General features: G+C 35.5%; 2 protein-coding genes across 3 annotated transcripts in view; both read left to right on the top strand.

Moving 5' to 3' along the window:
• Positions 1-1,147: 1,147 nt before the first annotated feature.
• LOC137399318 (U4/U6 small nuclear ribonucleoprotein Prp3-like) lies at positions 1,148-18,731 on the top strand. Its single transcript, XM_068085382.1, has 14 exons — positions 1,148-1,364; positions 2,037-2,213; positions 2,350-2,507; positions 2,723-2,819; positions 2,957-3,054; positions 3,593-3,680; positions 4,897-5,057; positions 5,175-5,281; positions 5,727-5,869; positions 7,282-7,382; positions 7,702-7,815; positions 8,862-9,076; positions 15,935-15,996; positions 18,368-18,731. The coding sequence occupies exons 1-14, from the start codon at positions 1,251-1,253 to the stop codon at positions 18,524-18,526; spliced, it is 1,794 nt and encodes a 597-aa protein (XP_067941483.1). The 5' UTR covers positions 1,148-1,250; the 3' UTR covers positions 18,527-18,731.
• An 8,299-nt stretch (positions 18,732-27,030) lies between these two features.
• LOC137400385 (uncharacterized) overlaps positions 27,031-27,932 on the top strand; it is a 4,852-nt gene continuing 3,950 nt past the window's right edge. Inside the window, exons 1-2 of one of the 2 annotated variants that reach the window (XM_068086711.1) lie at positions 27,031-27,100; positions 27,477-27,606. In XM_068086711.1, coding sequence (XP_067942812.1) covers positions 27,049-27,100; positions 27,477-27,606 — 182 coding nt within the window. In that variant the 5' untranslated portion in view covers positions 27,031-27,048. The remainder of the gene's footprint in view (positions 27,101-27,476; positions 27,607-27,932) is intronic. The other variant, XM_068086713.1, reaches the window with a different exon arrangement.

Genomic DNA, 27,932 nt, shown 5'->3' with positions numbered 1-27,932 from the left:
TCTCCGAGCCTAGAATGTAAAGGAAAGTATCGATTTGTCTTGACTGATCTTGTGCAGTTAGTCCACTGATGTTCTTAAAACGATTAAATCTTCGCAGCCATTCTGTCCACTGTGTGCTGGCATTGACAAAATCCAGAGGCTTAGGTGTATCTACCTTGATGCGTAATGGTGGTGGTGGATCCCCCATATCAATAGGATTTGTTACGTAAATGAATTGAAATTCTAATATCTCTATTTAGGCAAGTACTAATTGTGTAAGTGTATGAACTTAGCTCTTCTGCCTTTGCGCCTAGGTTACAGAAGCCAGGTATACCTAGGCATTCAGGCGTGAGGTCCTGGCACCTGACACCATGTTACATCTGTTGTTTGTGTAATGATGATTAGCTTTATTAATTGATAAGTAGCAGAATAATATAATAACCAGAATAAGTCAGCATGTTCTCTAAGCCAGCTCTCGAACCGTGAACCCCCAGCGAAGCTGCAAACCGGCTCTCGAATATTAGCGAGCCCACTATTATTATAACAAAGAGCAAACTCTTCTCCCAGCTACTGTGAATTTTGACGATCGAAACCATAAAACTATTTCTTTTCGAGGTAAGATAACTCTAAAGTTTCAAAAATCAGAGACAAGATTGTCGACAATTCAGCCGAGAACGTGACTTTTCGAACAGTTTTGAACAAACATGCTGATACAAAAACAAGTTTTGGTGTTTTAATTGAATAAGCTAAATGCATTTTTAGAAAAAAACCTTAATATTTTGTTAATTGTCTGGGCTAGCATAATCAGAGAAATCCCAATCCCACCATTGGCGTTTAAAAATACATGTTGCAATTTCGATTTGTAAAAAAGTCTGTAAAAAACAACAACACTTTCAAGGCTACGTTTCAAAAATATACGTAAGCATAGCACACAACGACAGCATCTCATATTTTGTCAGTACATTACCTTGCCTTCAACCAAACGGCAAACCAATTTGTTGCCTTTTAGTCTAGAATTGTCGCCGGTTTGTCTGCCGTGTCGCCTTTCCGTCTGAAGTTGTCGCCTTTCAAACCGAAAGTGTCGCCTAAGTGTCTGTCGCCCTAATGACTGTCGCCCAAAAGTCCAGTTACCAATAAAACCAGTGCATGGGTAGGTCAAGGTCAGACGTGAAACGAATTTTATTGCTGTTGTACAAAACGAGTCGGTTATTCTACATTTTCGCTTTTCTTTTGATTTTATCAAGTTTTATATTCGAGTTATCGTGTGAAGTATGTCTAGCCGACACAAAGATAGAGAACACAAATCTTCGAGGTTTGACAGAGATCATGGCAGCCGCTCACATCGTGACAAAGATAGTAGAGAGTCCTCGCACAGAAAACGAAAAGTGTGTTCACCTGTCAATAATAGTACTGATGTAGCCAACTGTAGTGACTATCAAATTTAGTCAAGCTTTGTGGTTTTGTTTAACTTGTTTCAAGTTACAATTGTTAAACTATTCTGTATCAAGATCGTCTCGCATGTATACTTTTAGAATAGTGAAATATTATTAGTGGCTGTTTTTGGAAACGACAGTTAATTGTTGTGATTGGCAAATATGTTTAACAGTTCTTTAAATCCAACAAAATTCAAAAAACCAAATTGTTTTTCTATAGTCAGCATATCAAGCAAAAACTTAGAATTTGCGTCTTCTATCGTAGACAGCCAGCACAATACATTCACACGTATCAAACCTGCAAACTAAGTAAAGTAATCAACAATCATAGCTTTATTCATTTCTTAGATTAAATTTGACAAAAGCAATATTTCTTATTCCTCCAAGAAATCTATTATCTTAATTATTTATTATCCTATTAAGAAATTTCCAATTATGTTTGCGTTTTCACTTCATTAGGCCTATGTAATCCAAAATATTCATAGCAGTTTTTCTTAATCGATGTTTTAAATTGGGAAGTAATACAATACTTAGCTATAATTGATGGAAATACCAAGCAGACCATCTTTTGAACCAGGTGTCTATTGTTAAATTGGCTCAGATGATTACAGCGTTTCCTTGTAGGAGGAACGAGAGTCTGAAAGCGGCAGTAAAAAGAAAAGAAAGCATGACCAGGAAGACGACGCTAATGAGGATACAAAGGCATCAGTTCAAACTATGGTTTCTACGGACCAGATCAAAGCTATGATGAGTCAAGCGAAGGCGCATATCACACAAAGGAAGCAGGACCTACACATCAAGGTGAGTCTAGTTGTTGTCAACTGCTCCAGTAACTATATTTTTGGGGTGATGTTTGTACGTAAACCTGTTATGGCATAGCAGTTGAAAAGCTGCACACAGGGTAACCTTCTGGAGGCAAGTTCTGCTCTGTTTTTAGACTAGCAATGAGTTATATTCAGATGCCATGGATAAGGCAAAGAAAGCAGCTGAGCTGCAAGCTCGTATTCAACAGACATGGAAGCTGCCACAGATGGCTACCTTAGCCAACACTGTTAAACTGCCTCCATCAGCAGCCAATGGAGCACCTTCCTCAAAGTTGGTTCATCTTATGTTATGCATGACGTTTTATCATGCAGCTGTGAACGATGGAGATCAGTCTACGTGATTCTTGTAACAAACTGATCTCTTTACCTGCTTTTGCTCCTCTGTTCATTTTGCCATAGTGTTTTAGTAGAGGTCATGGGTTTTGAACGTAGTCTTACCACAGATAGGAATAAAAACAGTTAAATTAACATTCTACTTAATTGCAGACCGACACCTCTCATACTAGATGAACATGGCAGAACGGTAGATGCTTCAACAGGAGAAGTGGTGGAAATGAAAACTGCCTACGTTCCTACACTCAAGGTATTTTCTTTGTAGTTTAGGTTCTGATCATCTTCATCGTAATGTCGTGTGTTGCATAGCATTCAACTTGTCAAAATTCTCAGTTAGTCAACATGTTCTGCATTTACTGTGCACAAAACAGGTTAGTTTTATTGCAGGCAAACATTCGAGCGAAGCGCAGAGAGCAGTTCAAGACTGCCATAGAAAAACCTCCAGATGAAATAAGTGACTCCAAGTATTTTGATCCTCGAGTCAGGTGGGTGCTAGCTTTTACTTACTCCGATTTGTCTCCACATTGGAGTCGTCATGTATGCATAGCTTGTCTGAACATGTCTATGGTGTATAGTCTAGCGCGGGGAACCTGCTATGAGGTGATCAAAAAGTCATCATTAGAAAGCGTAATCAGAATATAGGGTGACATATCCGCTAGAGTGACAAATTTGATGGTACTTTGGCAGCGTTTGTAGGTGAGAAATGGAACATTGTACAGGATGTACCTATTCATTCACTTAGTTACTACTCTTCTGTAGAATCATGTATAATAGGTTTTTGGTGGACATTTGCAACTGATGTACGTACAGTTGGTATAGGGTAACAATGCGGATGCTTATCTCCCTCTGATGTACATACAGTTGGTATAGGGTAACAATGTGGATGCTTATCTCCCTCTGATGTATGTACAGTTGGTATAGGGTAACAATGTGGATGCTTATCTCCCTCTGATGTATGTACAGTTGGTATAGGGTAACAATGTGGATGCTTATCTCCCTCTCGTAAAGCCTGTTCTTCTGTAGTATAACATCAGCATCAAGGCAGAAACGTGGGTTCAAGTTTCATGAGAAAGGAAAGTTTGAAACTCAGGCACAGAAACTGCGCACCAAGGTAAGACCTTTAGGCTACATTAAAGCGAACTTTATGAACCAAAGTAAGATAAGACAAGATTTGGTGTGCTAAGGCTATATTAGTGTAAGTTTTGCGGACTAATGTAAGTTCAGGGACTATTATGAACTGTATGAAATGAAATACCGTGGAACCTCTGCTTATGAAAGATTCTAAAGATGAAATTTTCAAGTTGCGAAACTTCTTTTGCTAAGACATGAAAGGGCTTTTCTCTGTTGACCGGTTTGTTTCATATTTTTGTTCTGTTTGTTTCCTGTGGGTACAATAGACAGCATGTCACACTCAGTGTCATTTGCTAGTGAGTCAGTAAACGGCCAGTGTTTTGTTTTTGTTTGTTGAAAAATTTGGATTTATTATAGATTACTCAAACATGGTAGGACAACTATTGTTTCTAGCAATTCAAGTCCTGTGTTTTCTGTATCATGACATTATTTTTTAACTTGTGCTCGTGTAAATAATTCTTTTCATGCAAGTTTTTAAAAACCTTTGTTCTGAGCAAAATGTATCAAGAGAACAATACAGCACCCACCTCTTCTGAATGTCGTCCTCCCTCATACCGCGGTCTTTGCTGAGCCTCGTCTATACGGCCAACGTCAAAAGTAAAAAAATATACTGTTCATAGTTATATCATAGTTATATATTATTAGTAATATATTTCTAATATGTATGCGTTGCTAGTTTTAACCATTACATGTATTTATACTTTATAGAAATATTCTGTCCGAGTTTTGTGAGGCATTGGAATAATAAAATTATAATAATATAAATTAGAACATTTATATAATAAACTAGGTTTCTACTTACAAAATTTTCTTCTTGCAAAACGGCTTCCAGAATGAATTAATTTTGTAAGTAGCGATTTCGCTTTACTTGAATGTCAAAAGTGAGCCCAGTTTATATCGAGATAGGGAGCTGAGGTCAGGCAAGGGTAAGGAAACATTGATGCAATGTTTATAAGTACAATAATATGTTTGATAACATTTCCATGATACAAACTCTCGTTAGGTAATCGTGTAATACATATTTGATAGACCTGTTGTTTGTGTCAAACATCGGTACAACTTGCTGTGATATTAGCGCTCTGTCACCTCTACATCTCAATCTGTTTGCTTTTGCTGTTTCGGGATTCAGTGACTTCTCAATCTCTATATGAGTAGCTTTAGGCAATTCCAAGTTGATGCTAACTCTATGTCTCAAGGCACAACTAGAAAGGTTGCAACACGAGATCAGTTTATCCGCTAAGAAGACAGGAATAGCCTCAGCTGCCAAGTTAGCCTCGGTAATGCCTAAGAAGGAGCTGGCAGAAGGAGAGACCCCCGCAGTGGAATGGTGGGACTCATTCATTATGAGTACTGAAAAGTGAGTTGCTAGCCTTAGCGCTATTACAGTACACCGTCCTGGTTCTAATAGTACTAGCAAGTTGTTTCATCTTACACAAACTTATTTGAAATTTAAAAAGTAATATTATTTTCTTAGTTACGAAGAATTCTGCAAGATAGATGAAAGCACACCAGAAGCCACTCTTGTGAAATATGAGTCAATAAACTCCTACATAGAACATCCCACCCAGCTGAAACCTCCAGGTCTGTCTTGCGCTGTCATTGCCTGCTCATAGAAGTTCCAAGTGTCATATGTCATATGGTATTTAGTTTTGGTGTTTGTGCATAGCAAAATAGTGTTTTCGAGCTGTCACTGCTACAAGATCATCTAGCGTGTGTCTTATCATTGTACATACCGGGTGGGTTTCAGTCTGTGTGAGTTTTTAGTCTGTGAGAATTAGTCTGTGTAAGTTTTTGGTCTGTGTGAGTTTTTAGTCTGTGAGAATTAGTCTGTGTGAGTTTTTAGTCTGTGTGAGTTTTTGGTCTGTGTGAGTTTTAGTCTGTGTGAGTTTTTAGTCTGTGAGAATTAGTTTAGGTGAGTTTAGTCTAGGTGCCTAGGATGTTTTGTGGGTTAGTCTGTGCCTGCCCCTGGTATACATAATATACTGTCTACATTCTATGCATATAATTTACCTGACATGTATTGTAGCTGAGTCAGATAAACCTCTAGTCGTGCCTGTCATGCTCACCAAGCAAGAAAGGAAGAAGTTACGGAGACAGAACCGTGCGGAAACTCAGAAGGACCAGACAGAGAAGATTAGACTAGGTCTGATAGCTCCACCTGAGCCAAAGGTAAGGGCTGATGTATTGTGGCCGAGTTGTCTATCTGTATGGGGGAAGGAGGCTGTTTGATTTCTACAGATAGAAGTATTCTTGAGCTACTTCTACGGTGTGCCCTCGGGTTACGATGACACTGTTATACAATGTTTTGTTTTTGTCTGACCATGTAGAACGCGACGTTTTTTCGCCCTCTTCTTACGCAATATTTTTTTGCCATATGATATCAATAAAACTTTCTCTCGAAAGTCAAATTTGGCAGTCAGTGTGCTGAATACGTCGGAATAACGAAGATACCGATATGCTATTTGCTGAAATCCCTCCCACAACGCATGAAAAAGATGCGATCCTCGATCTCTCTCAGTTCAGTTTTATTTGTTGTTAGTTATAGTGGAAATTAAACTGCAAACAGGTAGTTGATAAGATTTTAGACAATGTTGAAGTTCAGTAAAATAGTTCAAAATGCGTGCTTAAACTTAGCTTCAAGTATGTGTTTAGTAAGCTAAATTCATTTAAGTTAAATTCAACATTCATGTTATACGTCTGCCTCGAAGCTAAGAACTCCCTACGGTATATACTGTACATGGCACATTGTAATATTACATTTTATTGCAAATCATACTCACTAAATATACTAAAGTTATTGTATCTACTATGGTTACTAAGGATAACATATTATTTTGTTACTAATTTTTAAGATGTATATAAAATAATATTCAGTATATAAAATTTTGAAGGTTTATACCAGGGGGTGTTTGCATTAAATGATCACTATAGGTTGCTATACCCCTCTATAGGAAATTTTTGCCTTGCAATGCCAGTACTGTAATGAATGAAAATCGATGGTGAGGGTCGACTGTAATTGATTTTCATAGCTAAATATGTTGGTCATCGTTTGAGTGCTGAAGTTCGTGACCGAGTTAAAACAAATCTCAAGCCTTGATCCTGTTTGTTAGTAGTGAATACAATCGATATGCTGTAGTTACTCAATATATTGATAGACAATCATGCTGTTGATGACTGCTGATATTGTACTACTGGTTTCATCCTAATACACTAGTGCACCACTGCTATCATATGAATATATTACATGGCCTTGTGTATGTCAGTAGTGATACTCACTGCAGTTCATATAAAAATTCAGCAACTCATCTCCCAGCTATATCTCTTGCTGTTGGAGAGTAGCCGATAGCCTTTTGCACGATATTAGAAGAAAACAATTGAAATACGTTGGATTAATCTAGTAAGTTTCTTTCAAACCAAGGAGAGATAACACTTGAGATGAGCCATTTTATTTATTAGTGACTAGTTGTAATTCTCCTTATGAAAGCGTAAATATCTCTCACTGAACATGCTGGATAAATGTTCAGTTCAAATGTCATAAATGATGAATTGTTTTATAATTAAAAAAACATTTTGCACCTTAGGTGAAGATGGCAAACCTGATGAGAGTGTTAGGTACAGATGCAGTGCAAGACCCAACCAAGATGGAGGCACACGTCCGAGCTCAGATGGCCAAACGACAGAAGTATGCTATTTTCTGATTGTCAGCATGTCTCCATGCATCTCTAGTCAAGTAGAGACGTCACATATATTCTTATTTTTAGGCTTATCTCATCAACAAATTTTTACTTCTGTTCTGAAATTTGTTAATGCATTTCATAAAATGCTATAAAAGACAAATACAATATAATAAAAAACAGTAATAGTGCATAAAAGAGAAGTTGTCTTGCTACAACATTAGCTCGATAACTCCAAAAATCTTTGATTTAGCTACAACATCTTTAGAATAACTTTGCTACGAACTATCCTTGGAAGAATATTGTGACTTTGCTTAATTTCCTCAGGGCCCATGAGGAGACAAATGCTGCCAGGAAGCTCACTCCACAACAGAAAAAAGAGAAGAAAGCTAAGAAGCTACAAGAGGACACCTCAAACGGAGTGCAAGTTGCAGTTTATTCGTATGTTCATTTCAGATTGTCTATATATCTTATCTCTATTCAGTAATGAATCCTCTCTCATATATAACAGATTGTCTAGATATCTTATCTCTATTCAGTCATGAATCCTCTCTCATTTATAACAGATTGTCTATATATCTTATCTTTATTCAGTAATGAATCCTCTCTCATTTATAACAGATTGTCTATATATCTTATCTTTATTCAGTAATGAATCCTCTCTCATTGATAGCCAGACAATCAGTGATTGTAACAACTGGGGAAGACGATCATTATATCTGCTGTTATAGGAAAAAGAATAGCCCCTCAAATTACTTGAAAACATTTTAAACGTCGACTATAGTGCATATCACATGAAGACGAACCTTTCGTAATAATAGTTTTTTATTTTTTAATGACACATTCACAAAATTCAAACAGTCAAATAATGAATATTTTATTATAGTTGAGCATAGATAAAATCATAGCAAGTATCTATCCAGCTTTATATATTTAGAAGGTAAAGAATCACTTCACGAGTCACTTCATATCCTGAAAATCTTCATTTTGCATCTAACCTTACCATATGCACTGCTACATGTTTGTGCAGCTCGTTCACACGACTACACTTACTGCGAGCGACTACACTTACTGCGAGCGACTACACTTACTGCGAGCGACTACACTTACTGCGAGCGACTACACTTACTGCGAGCGATTACACTTACTGCGAGCGACTACACTTACTGCGAGCGACTACACTTACTGCGAGCAAAAACACTTCCTGTGAGCGACTACACTTACTGTGAGCAGCTACACTTACTGTGAGCGACTACACTTACTGCGAGCAACTACACTTACTGCGAGCAACTACACTTCCTGTGAGCGACTACACTTACTGTGAGCAGCTACACTTACTGTGAGCGACTACACTTACTGCGAGCAAACATTTGTAGTATAATTTTATTTGAAAGATGTGACTGGCATGTATTAGCGTAATTAATAATGTTTGAGCATACTCCATGCACGTAACACGTGGTGTGTGTAAATTGGTACTCTACTGACAGGGTGACAGACCTAAGGGACCCTGCTAAGAAGTTTAAGATAGAGACCAACGCCAAGCAGCTCTACATGACAGGACTGGTAGTCATATTCAAGGACTGTAACTGCATCGCTGTCGAGGGCGGACCAAAACAGCAGAAAAAGTTTAAGAGACTAATGCTTCACCGTATCAAGTGGGGTGAGAAGAGCAAACGAGGCAAGCAAGTTGAGGACGAGGAAGGTAAGTTTCTGGTGGTTTTGAAAGTGTGCAAAACAGGTGCTTCCTAGATTGCCTTCTGTTAGGTGTCAGTGTCACTAAGGCTCTCATGCAGTCGTCATGTTTACTGAACAAAAAGTTGTTTTTTCACTGTATAATGACAAGATGAATTAAACATGAATCTCTTGAAGTTTGTAAGGTTTAAAACAACATTTCATGATTGCTGGTGTAACAGACTTCCTACTAGCGTGTATATATACTTGTTCTCTTAAGCATCTTTGACAGGCAAAAATAGTATATTTGTCGAAATATCTAAAAGCGTGGCAGCCGCAAAATTTGTACATTTTATGAAAGTGGTTATAAGACAGGCAACTTTACATTAATCAAGAATAATTTTCATGACACAAAGGATGATCGTTCAGCGCTCTTGCACATGAGCAGTAACACAGGTCAAGGACAAATGTGAATTTTAGTTATGGATATGTAGCCTGCTATCTACTCACCCAACTAAAAGATGTAATGTTTTCGGGAGACTGTTTTTGTGCTGTTTTATTTTAACTTAAGTGTTTTCAACAACTTCGTTTAAGGCAGCTTTATATCTGTTGCAAAACACATTTTATCACTGAGTGCGTTGTAACTCACCTCATTCATCAGATGGGCTTTTGTAATGAATTCAAGTCGAGTGCATGTCGCTCTTCTATCAGTATGAGCATTATTATATCGCTATAGCAGTAGTTCCTAACTATTATTATATCGCTATAGCAGTAGTTCCTAATTATTATTATATCGCTATAGCAGTAGTTCCTAACTATTATTATATCGCTATAGCAGTAGTTCCTAATTATTATTATATCGCTATAGCAGTAGTTCCTAATTATTATTATATCGCTATAGCAGTAGTTCCTAATTATTATTATATCGCTATAGCAGTAGTTCCTAATTATTATTATATCGCTATAGCAGTAGTTCCTAACTATTATTATATCGCTATAGCAGTAGTTCCTAATTATTATTATATCGCTATAGCAATAGTTCCTAATTATTACTATATCGCTATAGCAGTAGTTCCTAATTATTATTATATCGCTATAGCAGTAGTTCCTAATTATTATTATATCGCTATAGCAGTAGTTCCTAATTATTATTATATCGCTATAGCAGTAGTTCCTAATTATTATTATATCGCTATAGCAGTAGTTCCTAATTATTATTATATCGCTATAGCAGTAGTTCCTAATTATTATTATATCGCTATAGCAGTAGTTCCTAATTATTATTATATCGCTATAGCAGTAGTTCCTAATTATTATTATATCGCTATAGCAGTAGTTCCTAATTATTATTATATCGCTATAGCAGTAGTTCCTAATTATTATTATATCGCTATAGCAGTAGTTCCTAATTATTATTATATCGCTATAGCAGTAGTTCCTAATTATTATTATATCGCTATAGCAGTAGTTCCTAATTATTATTATATCGCTATAGCAGTAGTTCCTAATTATTATTATATCGCTATAGCAGTAGTTCCTAATTATTATTATATCGCTATAGCAGTAGTTCCTAATTATTATTATATCGCTATAGCAGTAGTTCCTAATTATTATTATATCGCTATAGCAGTAGTTCCTAATTATTATTATATCGCTATAGCAGTAGTTCCTAATTATTATTATATCGCTATAGCAGTAGTTCCTAATTATTATTATATCGCTATAGCAGTAGTTCCTAATTATTATTATATCGCTATAGCAGTAGTTCCTAATTATTATTATATCGCTATAGCAGTAGTTCCTAATTATTATTATATCGCTATAGCAGTAGTTCCTAATTATTATTATATCGCTATAGCAGTAGTTCCTAATTATTATTATATCGCTATAGCAGTAGTTCCTAATTATTATTATATCGCTATAGCAGTAGTTCCTAATTATTATTATATCGCTATAGCAGTAGTTCCTAATTATTATTATATCGCTATAGCAGTAGTTCCTAATTATTATTATATCGCTATAGCAGTAGTTCCTAATTATTATTATATCGCTATAGCAGTAGTTCCTAATTATTATTATATCGCTATAGCAGTAGTTCCTAATTATTATTATATCGCTATAGCAGTAGTTCCTAATTATTATTATATCGCTATAGCAGTAGTTCCTAATTATTATTATATCGCTATAGCAGTAGTTCCTAATTATTATTATATCGCTATAGCAGTAGTTCCTAATTATTATTATATCGCTATAGCAGTAGTTCCTAATTATTATTATATCGCTATAGCAGTAGTTCCTAATTATTATTATATCGCTATAGCAGTAGTTCCTAATTATTATTATATCGCTATAGCAGTAGTTCCTAATTATTATTATATCGCTATAGCAGTAGTTCCTAATTATTATTATATCGCTATAGCAGTAGTTCCTAATTATTATTATATCGCTATAGCAGTAGTTCCTAATTATTATTATATCGCTATAGCAGTAGTTCCTAATTATTATTATATCGCTATAGCAGTAGTTCCTAATTATTATTATATCGCTATAGCAGTAGTTCCTAATTATTATTATATCGCTATAGCAGTAGTTCCTAATTATTATTATATCGCTATAGCAGTAGTTCCTAATTATTATTATATCGCTATAGCAGTAGTTCCTAATTATTATTATATCGCTATAGCAGTAGTTCCTAATTATTATTATCTCGCTATAGCAGTAGTTCCTAATTATTATTATATCGCTATAGCAGTAGTTCCTAATTATTATTATATCGCTATAGCAGTAGTTCCTAATTATTATTATATCGCTATAGCAGTAGTTCCTAATTATTATTATATCGCTATAGCAGTAGTTCCTAATTATTATTATATCGCTATAGCAGTAGTTCCTAATTATTATTATATCGCTATAGCAGTAGTTCCTAATTATTATTATATCGCTATAGCAGTAGTTCCTAATTATTATTATATCGCTATAGCAGTAGTTCCTAATTATTATTATATCGCTATAGCAGTAGTTCCTAATTATTATTATACCGCTATAGCAGTAGTTCCTAACTATTATTATATCGCTATAGCAGTAGTTCCTAATTATTATTATATCGCTATAGCAGTAGTTCCTAATTATTATTATATCGCTATAGCAGTAGTTCCTAATTATTATTATATCGCTATAGCAGTAGTTCCTAACTACCCTAGGACACTTATATTTCGCTAGTATTTAGTTTCGTGAGTAGCACACAGAGTAAAATTTCGCTGCAACTTAATTTCGCAGCTCTGATGAGTGCGAAAATATAGTGATGTGAAAATAAATACAGTGGAACAAACAAATTAGATTCCTCAGGTCCAGTCCTCTAGTAAAAAAAGTTTTTATATTTGCGACTAGTTTGTATTTGTAACCCGCAGGTATAAATGTATGGCAGAAATCGATAATTCAACGTGATCGCTTGCTGCCATTTGTTTCTTGGACTATCAATGACGTCTCGGTCCTTTCCGTCGTGACCGATATGGTACCAATATTAGATCTCAAGTATTTATAGCAAGCGATGGCCATGGCACGTTTTGAGTTCACAATATTTCAAATTTAAAAAAATCAAATACAGTACATGTCTCATAAAAAAGAAAATAGATAACAACCAACATCACAACCAGAACTGTATAACATGGTTGGACCTGGTGAGGGTTGTTATTGTTTTTGTTTGGCAGTAAAATTCATCACTACAATAAGTATTATTTAATTGTATGACTTTACCTACCAGACTTTCATCCTCATCAGTTACAAATTCGGTGACTAAACTGATATCATCATTTTCTTCGTTTGTCTTGGCTTTTCCAAAAAAACTTGTTATCTTAATTTGCTTTGCCATGCTGCTCATTCGGTGTATTAACGAATTTACTAGAAATTTCCCAATGAGCTCAATCACACACAAAATTATCTGCATTTCTAATATCACGATTTTGTTGTGGATATCAATGAACTACAGGGCCGTATTCCCTTGGACAGCTGGCCGGCTAAGACGCCCCAACCTTTTAGGAATTTCATAGTCCAACGGCTATAGAAAGGTTTTTATCGCTGTAGAATATCACTTTATTCGAAGCCATAGATACAAACATCAACTTTTAGTAGTTCTTTGGCGTCATTATTATCTTCATCAGCGGCAAAATACTGTATTCTTGTTAACGACTTTTATAAAGGTTTGCAAAATATCAAGTTTTAGCAAACATCTGCTTGCCCATATACTACTTAATGAACTTGAAATAAAATCGGCAAAAATGATCTTTGTTAAAACGCTTAAAAGAAAAAGATGTCTTCTTTCTGAGCTTTTTAACTGCATACAAGTTTTGCCTGTTTTAATTTTAAAACGTTTTGTCAGTCACATCAGCTAAAACAAAGCAAATCTCAAACAATAGAAAAATGTTGATACTTGCCAATAAAATTTTTTAAAACTTCACTTGAGAGGCCCGGCTGAGGCCTTACATAAGAGAAACCTGTTGGGAGCTTACAGCACCCCCCCTCCTTCTCCACACCCCAGATGTTCATAACTAGTCGTCTAACATTAGCCCCCCAATTTGCAACCAGTTAATACAGGCCTGTGTAGAACATAGCTATTTAATTTCGAATTTTCGCTAGTTCGTTATGATAGTTTAGTTTCGCGCATGAATTTTTCGCGTGATGATGACTCCGCGAAAACGCGAAAGTTAGATGCCGCGAATACTTAAGTGTCCTAGGGTATTATTATATCGCTATAGCAGTAGTTCCTAATTATTATTATATCGCTATAGCAGTAGTTCCTAATTATTATTATATCGCTATAGCAATAGTTCCTAACTATTATTATATCGCTATAGCAGTAGTTCCTAATTATTATTATATCGCTATAGCAGTAGTTCCTAATTATTATTATATCGCTATAGCAGTAGTTCCTAATTATTATTATCTCGCTATAGCAGTAGTTCCTAATTATTATTATATCGCTATAGCAGTAGTTCCTAATTATTATTATATCGCTATAGCAGTAGTTCCTAATTATTATTATATCGCTATAGCAGTAGTTCCTAATTATTATTATATCGCTATAGCAGTAGTTCCTAATTATTATTATATCGCTATAGCAGTAGTTCCTAATTATTATTATATCGCTATAGCAGTAGTTCCTAATTATTATTATATCGCTATAGCATTAGTTCCTAATTATTATTATATCGCTATAGCAGTAGTTCCTAATTATTATTATATCGCTATAGCAGTAGTTCCTAATTATTATATCGCTATAGCAGTAGTTCCTAATTATTATTATCTCGCTATAGCAGTAGTTCCTAATTATTATTATATCGCTATAGCAGTAGTTCCTAATTATTATTATCTCGCTATAGCAGTAGTTCCTAATTATTATTATATCGCTATAGCAGTAGTTCCTAATTATTATTATATCGCTATAGCAGTAGTTCCTAATTATTATTATATCGCTATAGCAGTAGTTCCTAATTATTATTATATCGCTATAGCAGTAGTTCCTAATTATTATTATATCGCTATAGCAGTAGTTCCTAATTATTATTATATCGCTATAGCAGTAGTTCCTAATTATTATTATATCGCTATAGCAGTAGTTTCTAACTATTATTATATCGCTATAGCATTAGTTCCTAATTATTATTATATCGCTATAGCAGTAGTTTCTAACTATTATTATATCGCTATAGCATTAGTTCCTAATTCAGCAAGGTTTTATATTATTAGTTTTGTTTTTATTAAACCTGTTTAAATATTACAAAAAATGCATAATCTCTCATTTGTAGTTTCACTAAAATATGAAAACATCTCAAATTTTCAGTTTTTTGCTATATGCACATATATATGGAGTATTGCTTGCTCAGTAATTAAAATGCATGACCTTCACCATTTTAACATCTCATCTCACACAAGGCAGGGCAAAACAGTTAAATCTATAATTGATTTTGTCGTAAATCCTAGAATTTATATGTTATTACGATATAAAATTTTTAAAACCCTTCAACTCTCAATGATATATTTCTGTAAATCTTCCCTAGCCAATGAGAGGGTCTTCTTTAGTTGCTCTGGCTAACTAGAGAGCTCCTGCTATGGCAACAAGGTCTGTTGTGACCTGCATACATACACACCGATGAAATGTGTCATTTGCAAGTCCAATGCATTAGTGATGCGTTATTTTGACAACTAACAAGTTGGTCTACGTCGGAAAAGGTAAAAACTATGATTGGCTGAAATAGTTGATTATAACAATGCCAAGTTCTATGTTATTCGTTTCCAACAAGTTGCCGGCAAGTTTGGCTTTTGAACGATAATGACAACAGCGCTTCATGAAAACAACTAATGTAGTTATTCATGGAGAAGGATATTCTTTGTAACAGCTAGATGACACCTACTCTTACAAATTGGAATGTTTCTTAAAGTGTCTTAGATAATTCATCTGGCAATTCAATTTGCTAAATATTTTTTGTGATTTGATGTGTTATAAATGTAGAGTATTGTTGTACTTGACTGTTTCATCGCTAACATAGAGCTTCTTTTTTTTTGAGCAAAATATAGCAATAGATACAACGGCACAAATGTTATTGCGATTATAAATCTTTGATGATTTCTATGATATCGTAGATGTCTCGACAATACTTAAATAAGTGTACTGGAAAATTCAGAATGGCTTATAAATTTTAAGACCTCATGGGCTTCGAATGCATGATGCAAATTCTCATTAATCAATCTATTTATCAATATGACGCATTGTTTAGTAGCGTTGGTGTGTTTAGCCACAACACGTCACGTAGCATCGGCGATGCATTTCATTGGTGTAGCCAGGCCTTTATATCTCTAACCTCACTGGCAGATCCATCAATTACTTCTCTTGCAGGTGACTCGGATGATGATACTTCTCAGGCTAAGTCAAACAAGCATTGTCAGTTGGTGTGGGAGGTAAGATAATTGTCGCTCCTTTTCAGCCATCCCTCTACCTTCCCACTGGTCTCTCCATTACACTGCATACACGCCTCAGATATTGGTCTTCCTTCAAGGCAAATACGATTAAAAGTTGTGTCACTCCATGTATGAAGGCACTCTAACATCTAAACATAATCAGCAACAGTAAATCCACTTACCATCATAGACTCCAAATACAGTTTTATAATGTAAACACTGATCGCTAGTAAGGAAGTGCTCCACACTAGGAGGCCACCAGGCATCTTTACTAACACTATTCCACACCATTTCATGAATTTTTAAATGGTTGGTTGAGATCTGAGATTGTTTCAATATTTACTATCATGCTGCTATGAAACTCGACTTTAGCTATTTGACTATAGTAATTCCACAACCAAACACTAGCGGAGCAAATGTTTGAGAGTTTTTATGACAAATGCATGTGCACACAACTCACGAAAATTATTCATCAACAACGTCGCAAACCCTTGTTCCGAAATCTCATCAACAAACTTAACCATTTTTGTGTAGAGTCATTTAAGTATATTAACGATACAAAACACATAAAAACATATTTAAATATGTTACCAAGTCTTTGAAAAGATACCGCAAAACCCTAAAACTTACCCATCTGAACAGATTATACACAAATAGACAGATTAATTTGACCGAAAATCGTTATTAAAACTTGCTAAGCCATACTTTTATCAAAATTAAGACCGGCAATTGAAACGCCGAGCGACAGAAAATAGAACCATTAAGTCGTGCGCATTTCACAAAAAAATAACGTGCACATTTCACCAGTCTATAGCATTGTCGAATTGCCGAAGGTTTCTGTAATTAACGTAGGAGTACTGAAATCGTTTCATTTTTCCCGATTTCAAAGTAACTGACATTTTTGAGTACTTTGGTATTCTAACTGATGTCCAACGCAGTGTAAGTAAAGGAAATGACGATGATATTTTTTTCTAACGATTCTTATCAGATTATTACAATATTTAATTATAAGTTTGGATGACTATTGAAGTGTTATAGTCACACTAACAACATCGATGATGGGCAATATGTTACTGTTACTGTTGTTATTATTTTTTCTAAATAGTTTTGTTAAATAGATTTTCTAAAAATCTATATAAATATTACAACTTCTTGATATTGTTAGCTATGACGTTTTGAAATGTAAACAAAATTGTGCATTGGTTTTCTATTATTACTGTATTACTATATTAATAATGTTGGTCATTCTAATAATATCAGTGCATTTTACTTCTAATATTGCATTTCTCCTATTGCTGGGGAGAGATATAAACATATAATCTTTTCCTTTCCTTATTGCTGTTTGTCATGACCAAACACTTTTTTAAATAGATTTTCTAAAAATCTATATAAATATCACAATTTCTTGATATTGCTAGCTATGACGTTTTGAAATGTAAACAAAATTGTGCATTGGTTTTATATTATTACTATATTAATAATATTGGTTATTCTAATAATATCAGTGCATTTTACTTCTAATGGCCAATATTGCATTTTTCCTTTTGCAGGGGAAGAGATATAAACATATAATCTTTTCCTTTCATTATTGCTGTTTGTTGTATATAATAACACCCACACCCAGTACATTACAGCTACCATTGCAGTTATCCTATTGCACTGCAGTGCCATTTGACTGCTAATATTACATTTCTCAACCATCAGTACCCTTTCTTTTTTCCAATATCACTTTGGTCGTGGGCTGTATGACAGTGGAATTTCTAGTAAAATAAAATGGTGCAAAAGCAACCTTAAACATCATATGTACATGTAGCTTGTAAAGAACACTCAAACCTTGACTTGCTATCACATCTATATTTAAATTCTGCATCCTAAAACATAAAATTTGATCACATATTTTCTTAACGTATGAAGTACTTTTCAGGGTGCAATGTTCAAATTTTTTGACTTGTGGTTTTGTAGTTAAAAGTGAAAAATATGATAGAAATAATGTAAGTCAAGTTCCTATTCATCTGGTGTTAAGTCAAAGAAAATTCTGCATGTATACTTTTGAACCACATAAGTTGCTCAAATAAATTAATATAAGTTAACCTGCAATATCCAAGATAATAGTTCTTTGTGTATCTGTGCTGGGTTACCAAACTTGTTGGTTCTTTATTCGATGGTAAACAGTGGGTTCAGATCTGACTTTGGTTGCTTGTGTTACTCTGTAATCTCATTATTATACCATCCAGTCTCTTCTGCAACTTGACATGTATGTCTTCTTTCTTTTAGTTGTACTCTATATGCAGTTGATTTTGCTGCAAATATGTAGGTATTCTCGGAGACTACCTGGTCAAGATTTTCTATCTATTGATCGGTCTTTTTGTAGGGGGAGGTAACTCAAAGAGCCTTCACAGATGTCAGGTTCAAGGCATGCCCTACGGAGGCTTTTGCCAGAGAGCAGTTCAAGCGACATAATGTAGAGCATTACTGGAATCTGGCTTATAGTAACTCTATTCTGCAGGCTTCTGGTCAGGACATCGCGTAGTCTCAGATTCCGCGGATAGCATGATTGGCAGATATAGCTTGTATGCAAGACTGGAGTTGTTTTTATTATTGTTTCATTGATGAATAGGCATTTTGGATAAAAATGCGGTTGTACAGTGTATATTAATTTTGTAAAATGTTCTCACTGTCTATAATGGTTGAATTTATCATTTTATGACAAAATAAAATAGCTTCCTTGTACGCTCGCTGGTGCTATTATATATATTGTGTCACTGCTTTATAGTCTCTTTATCAAATGGCTGTTCTATGTTATGCTCGTACCTTGCTTTACACTAAATGCACTTTTACATAAGTTTTGTTCTGTGCATTCTTCACATTTAAGTGCAAATGTTTGAGTACTACCCAGCCGCTATCGTATTTTAAAACATGTTGAGCTTGTTTTTGGTGACGTAGTTATAGATGATTCATATGCTTCTCATTTTACGTCATTCTACCACAAGTTACACTGTAGATGTGACAGTACTTCTAAATGCTGCAGTTGCTTGGCCCGTGTATCGACAAAACAAAAGCCTAAGATTATGCCTAATGATCTCTAAATACTAAACCAACATTTTATTTACTTTCCATGACAAACCAGAGTTGCCAACTAGAAGCTAGTCATTTGAATATGAGTTATATCAGTCTGGTTCATTATTTAACAGGTTTCTTGTTTCAAGGTGGCAAACAATCATAAAAAAGTCGCTGACAAGTTTATGCACACCTTTTTCAAACACACGGAGGAAACCAGAAATGCTGCAAAGATGACAGTCAATAGAACAACAAGTTATTGGAAGCGTGTGGTTTGTTAGAGGTCAGAATTCTTATTGAGTTTTCTCAGGCCTTGTCAGAGATGTGCAAAGCCTATGGGAGCTTTTGTCACTTTCAGTGTCACCATTATTATCTCCCAGGGATGCTAATTATTATCTCCCAGGGGTGCTAATACATTTAGGTGCTAAACGTTCTACATCTTATTCAATCTTAATCTAGTTTGGCTTTCGTATTCAATAATACGGTGTGTATGGTAAATTTATGATGACTCAAACTTGGACAGAATATAAAAGTACATAGATTAACATCTATGTATATGTATTCATCTATACATCTATGTATATCCTTACAATCAGAAAAAGAGGATGTACATGGATGTTACAACCAGGAAGAGAAGATATATATGGATGTTACAATCAGGAAGAGAGGATACACATGTATGCTACAATCAGGGCGAAAGGATATACATGGATGTTACAATCAGGTAGAGAGGATATACATGAATGTTACAATCAAGGCGAAAAGATATACATGGATGCTACAACCAGGAAGAAAAGATATACATGGATGCTACAATCAGGGCGAAAGGATATACATAGATGCTACAATCAGGAAGAGAGAATATACATGCATGTCACAATCAAGAAGAGAGGATATACATGGATGTTACAATCAGAAAGAGAGGATATATATGAATGCTCCAATCAGGAAGAGAAGATATATATGGATGTTACAATCAGGGAGAGAGGATATACATGGATGTTACAATCAGGAAGAGAAGATATATATGGATGTAACAACCAGAAAAAGAGTATACACATGTATGCTACAATCAGGGCGAAAGGATATACATGGATGCTACAATCAAGGCGAAAAGATATACATGGATGCTACAACCAGGAAGAAAAGATACACATGCATGTCACAATCAAGAAGAGAAGATATATATGGATGCTCCAATTAGGAAGAGAGGATATACATGTATGTTACAACCAGGAAGAGAGGATACACATGGATGCTACAATTATGAAAAGAGGATATACAGGTACATGAATGTTATACAATCCAGGAAGAGAGGATACACATGTATGCTACAATCAGGGCGAAAGGATATACATAGATGTTACAATTAGGAAGAGAAGATATATATGGATGTTACAATTAGGAAGAGAGGATACACATGGATGTTACAATCTGGAAGAGAGGATTTACATGGATGTTACAAGTCAGAAGAGAGGATATACATGTATGTTACAACCAGGGCAGTCTGTCAGACAAGTTATTTAAGACAGTAACAAAGCTGAGTAGCTTTATCATGTTTGTTCAGTTGGGAACCAAAGAAGACTTGCATTATTATTGGAGAAGTTTGACAAGTTATCTTTTGTGAATTACTTACAATAACTTCAGACTCATTACTTGCATAAGCAACATTTCATAAAAGTTTTACTTTTTTTATCCTATTATATTCATGGTGCCCATATAGTGTTGGCTGCAGCAGCAATGTTAGCGTAAGATATCTTTTTTATTACAGCCTTGAGCTATCCCCGATGGTACGATCTCTGTGGTGTTGCTTCTAACTACAAGCTATTGTTATTAATATTGGTTTTTCTAGAATATGCGCTTGTAGTTTTCTTTACACCCTCCCTGTGATCTGAGTATATTAGTTTCATTCAGTCCTATAAGACAGCCTTAATCAACAGACGGTAGACAGCTTTCTGTGGTGTAGAAAAGGGCTGGACAGTGCAGCTCTAGAACCGCATGCGGCTCTTTGCAAATTTGGTTGCGGCTCTTTCAACTCCGTGAAAATTCAAACTCTTTTGACGTATATTAAAATATCCTCATAATATACTGCACAAACTACATGCATTGTGACATATTAGGCTTATTTAAAAGTGTAGTATCACTGCATTATATATAGCCTACACATGCATCATGAGTCATAATTCATGAGATCATGTACATGTAGCTTTTCTGATGTAATAACGTCAGTTGCTGACCTTCTCTACGATTGCCAAAGATTCTAGCATAAGCAATGCTAGAATTCTCATGCTGAGATTGTAAAAGAATTCATCGTTGAAGCTATAGAAACACTTTTTCCAGATAAGCGAGATGTGATTGGTAAAGTCAAGGCAATACCACTTTTTAGGAAAACTGGTACTGGTAGAATTGAAAGCATTACTGATTATTTCAGTATGACTTTGCTAACCCATATAGATCAGGCAGATTACTTTTCAATCGCTATTGATGAATCTACTGATATAATGGATCGAGCTCAATTAGTAGTAAGGTATGTAGGTTACTGTGTGTACACTAACAACTGGTTATGTCACTTTTACCTTGCAGTTGCAAGCTGAAGTTATACAAGTGCATATTTTCAAGAGACAGTAAAGAGAGAACACAACTCCAAGTAGAAAAGGATGCACCTATTTCATGATGCTTGTTTCAAAATTACTAACCCACACATTTATACTACATGCTTCTTTATAAAGCATCTGCATGCTTCTCTATAAAGCATAATATTATGTTTTAGTCCTATACCCTGTGTTACATATTCTTTGATGGTAATGAAAGGAAGGAGGAGCATCTTACTTTAGTTGGATTTGAAGGAGAAACCACCGGCCAGGCTATCTATGATGCCTTCGTTAAAGGACTTGATAATATGAAGATACCTCTCCACAAATACATATTTGTAACATCAGATAGCGCAACAGCCATGGTTGGAAGAGAGCAAGGTGTCATAGGTAGATTGAAGAAGGATATGCCATCAATGCTAGCATTCCATTGCATCATCCACCAAACTGTTTTATGCGGAAAACTAAATGATCACTTTCAACAACTAATGTTGCTATGAAGATGATCAACTTCCTCAAGAATCAATCAGCTCTCAGACGCGGAAACTCAGGAAAGTTTTTCAAAGAAAGCGATGCCACTTGCGAAGATTTACTAACATACAATAACATTAGATGGCTAAATAAGAGAAATGCTCTCTCGAAGCTGTGAAGTATTCGTCAGGAGCTAACCTCATTTTTAAATACTTGAACAAGCCTGGATGCAAGGCAGTTTCAAGAGATGATGAGCTCTTCTAAAGATATGAGTTACCCCGAGTTACCTTGCCTTCCTTGTTGACATCTGTGGCCAATTGAATAGTCTGAATCTCAAGCTTCAAGGGAAGAACAAGACTATCATTGATACACTACCAGCTGTTCAAGCTTTCTCCCATAAGTTGGAGTTGTTTGTGGTGGATGTGCAAGGTGATACGCCTAACTTTCTTACTCTAAAAGCATTTTTAGATGAGAATGAAGAAATGGCCTCTTGTACAGCTAATTACACTCACGTCATAGAAAAGCTGCAATAAGAGTTTAACAATCGCTTTGGTCAGTTTCAATCTTTAAAACACATCATACAACTTATAAAAGCACCTGAGAAAGCAAAGGCTAATGGAGCGAGGGTTACCCAGTTGCCATTGTAGAGTGTTAATGTCTCATTTCTGCAACTGGAGTTGTGTAATCACAAAGGTGCAGATATATGTAGATGAAATTGAGGAGGGCTTCTATTTGAAAGGCTGAATATCTACAGCTTGCTCAACTAGGAAGATGGTTGCACACTGTGTTTGCTGCCACATTTATATGTGAATCAGCATTTTCATACATGAATAGTATCAAGAGCAAGTTGAGATCCACTTTGACTCGAGATCATTTGTGTCAGCTCCTAAGAAGAGCATGCTGCAGTAGAGAGCCAGATTACCAAAAGATAATGAGCAGCCATAAACAATTCCGTGTATCTCACTAAACTTTAAACCATAACTGTCACTTACAGCTTTTTTGAGCTTTCAAAAACAATAGAAGCTCTGGTTATGGTTTAAGTTATACAAAGCTCTTTAGGCTCACTTCAACATTATTCAATGCCTATTGTAAAAGTATTCTAATAAATATATATAATTACAATACAACTACCAAACTTGTATTATCAGTATGAAATGTTATACTGTAATACACATATTATGCGGCTCACAAAGATCTTGCAACTTTGAGATTTGGTTCTTTGAGAAAAAACTTTGCCCATCTTTGGTATAGATGAAGCTTAGCTCACATTGTTTGTTATTCACTAGCATAGCTGATAGGAAACTAATCAAACATCTTTGTGATTATGTGTGTTAATGGACTTTGATACAGATGAAAATGATTGATTGTCTTGATTAAATTTTGTAGGCGTACATTGGTAACCGACATTAAGCGTATATTTTGGATCAATTTATTGACTGAAGACAACATTCCTTTAATAAGTAGACTATCTCATACTATATAAGTAGACCATATCATATATGTAAACCATATCATATATGTAGACTATATATTATGAGATATAAGTAGACCGTATCATATATGTAAACCATATCATATATGTAGACTATATATTATAAGATATATATAGACCATATCATATATGTAGTCTCTATCATATCATGTGCAAGGGAGGTTGACAGTATTAAATTTGGTGTCTTCTAACAATAATGAACATTTAGTTCGTAATTAGGCCTTTCCGTCTCATCTGTGGTACTAACTGCTGAAATAAGTGGTCCTCTAATAAGCATTCTTGCACTCTGCTGCAAATTTACTGTTCTTCTTTCCTCCATGTCCTCTTCATCAGATTTTTCCTTTCCTTTACATTATATCGCTTAAATAAATATTTGCTCTCATTTCTGTTTGTACAGTTGAGTTTTTTATTCCTGAGTGCATTTAGGAGTTATGCCTACTAAGGATGGTTGACTGAGAAGTGCACTGCGACTGCTCAAAGAAACACAGCCTTCATGCCCTCAACAGGAAATACATTGCCAGCTCTGTGAGTTAGCTCGCAGGAAAGTACGTGGTCTTGGGTTGCCACATTTTTCCGTAAGTACCCTCCCGGGAGGCATAACAGTCTTTCAACTTGAAAGGAGTGTTAATCAATAACTTTGCTTTTCATCTGCTAACGTGAGTTGCTTGAAAGGTACCCTTTATTGGAACGGTGATTTTTTACAATGACGTTAACCTCATTAACATGGATTACCCTATAGGATGAATTCATTCGCGGAGTTATATTTCGCGAAAGTTGTCTTTTCATGCATATTCGCGGATGAATTTATTCGCGGCAGAAAATTGCCACTCTCTAGGAAAAGTTAACTCTATTGCGGCTAATAATAGATATTCCTACGCATGCGCACACTGCGTGTTCCGGTTTATATTTAGCTTACAACTTCTAGGCGATCATGCTATTCTACGGTAAACAATTTTTGCTGCTTCCAGAGGTTTTCACGAATATTTATCGCTTTGGAGGCCTTTGATAAGCCAACAACTTGTGGTAAGTAATGAGTTTTTTACATGTACTAAATTAGTTGAATTTTACTTTGGCTCTTCGGTAAAACGCAATACTAATTTTTTCCATCCATACTGCTTCATTATTTGTTTTAGTGTGAGAGAGGTTTTTCATCATACACCGAAGAACAATGATTGCAAGGGTGGTAGATGTCATTCTTAGAAGATCACCAATCATTCAGGGAGGTCTGGAAATTGAGGTTGAAGTGACCGCAGCTACTTACGAGAAGAATATATCTTTTTTTTTAAAGGAACAAAAACGCCTTTACTAGCACAAATCTTTGGCCAACCGGCAGAACTTTGCAATAGTAAGCCACGAGGAGAGTTCTGATGATAACTTCCTTACCAGCCATGTAGTAGCGAGAGAATCTCCTTCAACACCTACCCAAGACGGTGACAGCGACAAAGCTGCTATTGCCAAAATAACTAGTCAGAAAGCATCATTACACGCTAGTATTCACATATCAAGAGTACCAGTTTAATTTTATTGCTAGACAACCGCCATATGGACTAAACTGTTTATATTTATTCCATTCATCGTTTGTAAAATTTTATTTGTATTTGAAACATTTTATTTGTACACTCAAGTTTGTAATAAATTATAATACATCTATACATGAAATAAAATATATAATTTAATCATTGTTTAGACCAATAGAATGTGCGTCCGACAGCCTTCTGCTACAGGACCAACTGTGCAGAGTGGCTGCATGGGCTGAGTCGTGGCAGCTGAGATTTAATGCTAATAAATGCACATCTACATCTGTGGAACCAGTTAGATTTTCACATATATACAACTATTGCGGTACATCTCTTACATCCTCGCAATCCTTTTTATACTTGGGTATACTTGTTTCTAGCACCCTCAATTTTAATGAACACATAAATCGCATCATACGTAAGGCTAACAGCACTCTTTTTATGCTTATGCGGACCCTTAAGAAAACATCTCCTAATGTCAAAAGGACAGCATACTATAGTGTGTGTCGTCCACTGCTGGAGTACGCTTCGGAGATCTGGAGTCCACATTTTGATTATAGTATACAAGATTTAGAATCCATTAACCGAAAAGCTTTTAGGTGGGCCAACAATTTAAGAAAATTTGATAGTATATCATCAGAAATGGTGAAAATGGGATGGCAAACACTTGCAGAGAGAAGACGCATCAAGGACGAAAGCACACTGCAAAAAATTTTAAGCCAGGACCTAATGGTCGATTTTAATAGATTTGTAATTAAGAACTCATCCTATTTTACTCGAGGCTCCAATATCAGACACACAATCAATGCAAGTGCAATGAAACACTCTTTTTTTAACCGTGCGATGAAATTTTAACATCAGATTCTCTTATATCTAGACCAAGCGATCTTATACTTTTATCCTTCAGACTTAGATAAATAAGTCTATGCTTATTTGTGATCTTATTTTTATGCCTAATGCACCATTTTATTTCTACAGGCCTAGCGGCCACTTGAAATATTTTACAGAGATAGATAGAGATAGATAGATGTTTGCTACAGCGATATCAAGGAGTTGTTGTCGATGAAGGGGGTCTAGGTTGACTGGTTGCCTCTCTGCCAATATTCCTGCCTTGATGAATATTATTACTACTTGTCTCTAGTTTTCGTAGTCAACCTGCAGTAAACGCAAAAAAGAAAAAATATTAACGAGTGTTGAGGAAGTACGAAAACAATAGCTGAAGTATTTGATGAAAGCGATCAGTTTTTAAACAAGAATTAACTAATGCAGTTGATTATGGAAAAACGTATCTGCACTGCAAATCAAATACATACCATAATGTCCAGATCAGAATCATGATCGTCCTTGACTTCGGTATTAGAGATTGATGGAGTTGATTCTAATGTAAAAAGACTAGGAGAGCTTTTTTGCTATGCTGAAGCCATGCCGAATAACTTGTAAAAACTTTGAATAATTTTGTATAAAGTTTGACGCAATGGCAATAAAGCTCGAAGCCTGGCGATGATTTTAATGAAGTTTTGGAACTCGGCTACGTTTAGTACTTCTGCCTCGCGGCTATTTTCGCGATGACGCCTTCTGCATATCTTGTGACAACCTCGAATAATTTTGTAAATCAATGTGATGCATTGCCAATGGTGTTAGCTCAAAGCTCAGACAATGATTTTAAAAATGTTTTGGAACTCAATTACGTTTAGTATTTACATTAAAAACTAGGCTAGCGACTAGTTTTCAGTTTGATGCAGTAGTTATTCTCTCTTGTGATTAAAAATGGAACTAATTATTCACTGAATTTAATAATTCGCGGGATTGACTGTTCGCGAAATCGCGAATTTTTATGACCAACGAATATTTTCATCCTGTAGGGTATTTAGTAAAGCTTGCCTGTCTGTTGCCCAGTCACTCAGGAGCCATAGGTGCTGTCAAAATGGCAAGGGCGTACCTCCTCGGACTAGCTCTCCTTATCTACTCACTTACTGGTATGTAATCTCTCCTTCTCTTTTTTACAAGTGTCATATACATGTAGATGCCTTTGCTTTTACTGGCTGTCACTTAGCCTTCCTTTGCTGCGCATATCTGACTACCATTCCCTTTAGCAAATAGTCTTCTTGCCTTTTTGTCATTCAGATTGCGTAGTTGTCTTTAGTTTGACATCTGACATGCAGTATAAGATGTGCAGTACTGTAACCTCATGGAAGCTAATTATCAAGTTTTATGTATAGTAGCAACTTTCTATGTTTTGAGTTTCATGTGCCGCACCGAAGAACTAGCCACTATGGTTAAGACCTACACGTCTGCAGCAGACCAGCTTTTAAAATGAGGTTCTATAAAATTCAGTAGCTTTCATATATTTAGCAGTGAGCTGTGATGAAGACGCTCACAGTGACAGAACGTCGGGCAGCGCTGACGACAGTCCCAATAGTAATGGAGAATCAGTGGGAACCAATGAACACGAGGAGAATTGGTCATTCGATGACACTGACATGTAAGTTTTGCTTTTCAATAACATCACATGCGGCAGCATAACTCTGACACAGGTTATAACAACAACTCTTAGGACAATTGGGGACTATGGAAAAGGAACAAAAGTGTGAGAAAAAGGTATAAAGAGAAATGTTGAGTTAGAGCAGAAATGGAAACTGGTTAATGAATGACAGCGGCTGGCGAGGAAGTAATAGATATTGATGAAGGAGTAATAAGGAGGCCTAAGAAGGAGTGGTAGAGAGTCATGTTAGAGATTTAAAATACAATAGAGATTAGGGAAAGAGGAGTGTGAGAAGTAATGCTACTAGGGTTGGTACCAACTCTGGT

The sequence above is a fragment of the Watersipora subatra genome, chromosome 7 (assembly GCF_963576615.1).
Source record: "Watersipora subatra chromosome 7, tzWatSuba1.1, whole genome shotgun sequence".
NCBI lineage: Eukaryota > Metazoa > Bryozoa > Gymnolaemata > Cheilostomatida > Watersiporidae > Watersipora > Watersipora subatra.
This window is presented reverse-complemented; position numbering and strand designations above follow the sequence as displayed.

Bases quoted from the DNA above. Each gene is read 5' to 3' on its own strand.
- LOC137399318 (XM_068085382.1), top strand. From the start codon at position 1,251: ATGTCTAGCCGACACAAAGATAGAGAACACAAATCTTCGAGGTTTGAC. The intron at 3,055-3,592 runs GTGGGTGCTAGC...GTTCTTCTGTAG, and splicing joins TATTTTGATCCTCGAGTCAG to TATAACATCAGCATCAAGGC. The intron at 7,383-7,701 runs GTATGCTATTTT...TAATTTCCTCAG, and splicing joins CAGATGGCCAAACGACAGAA to GGCCCATGAGGAGACAAATG.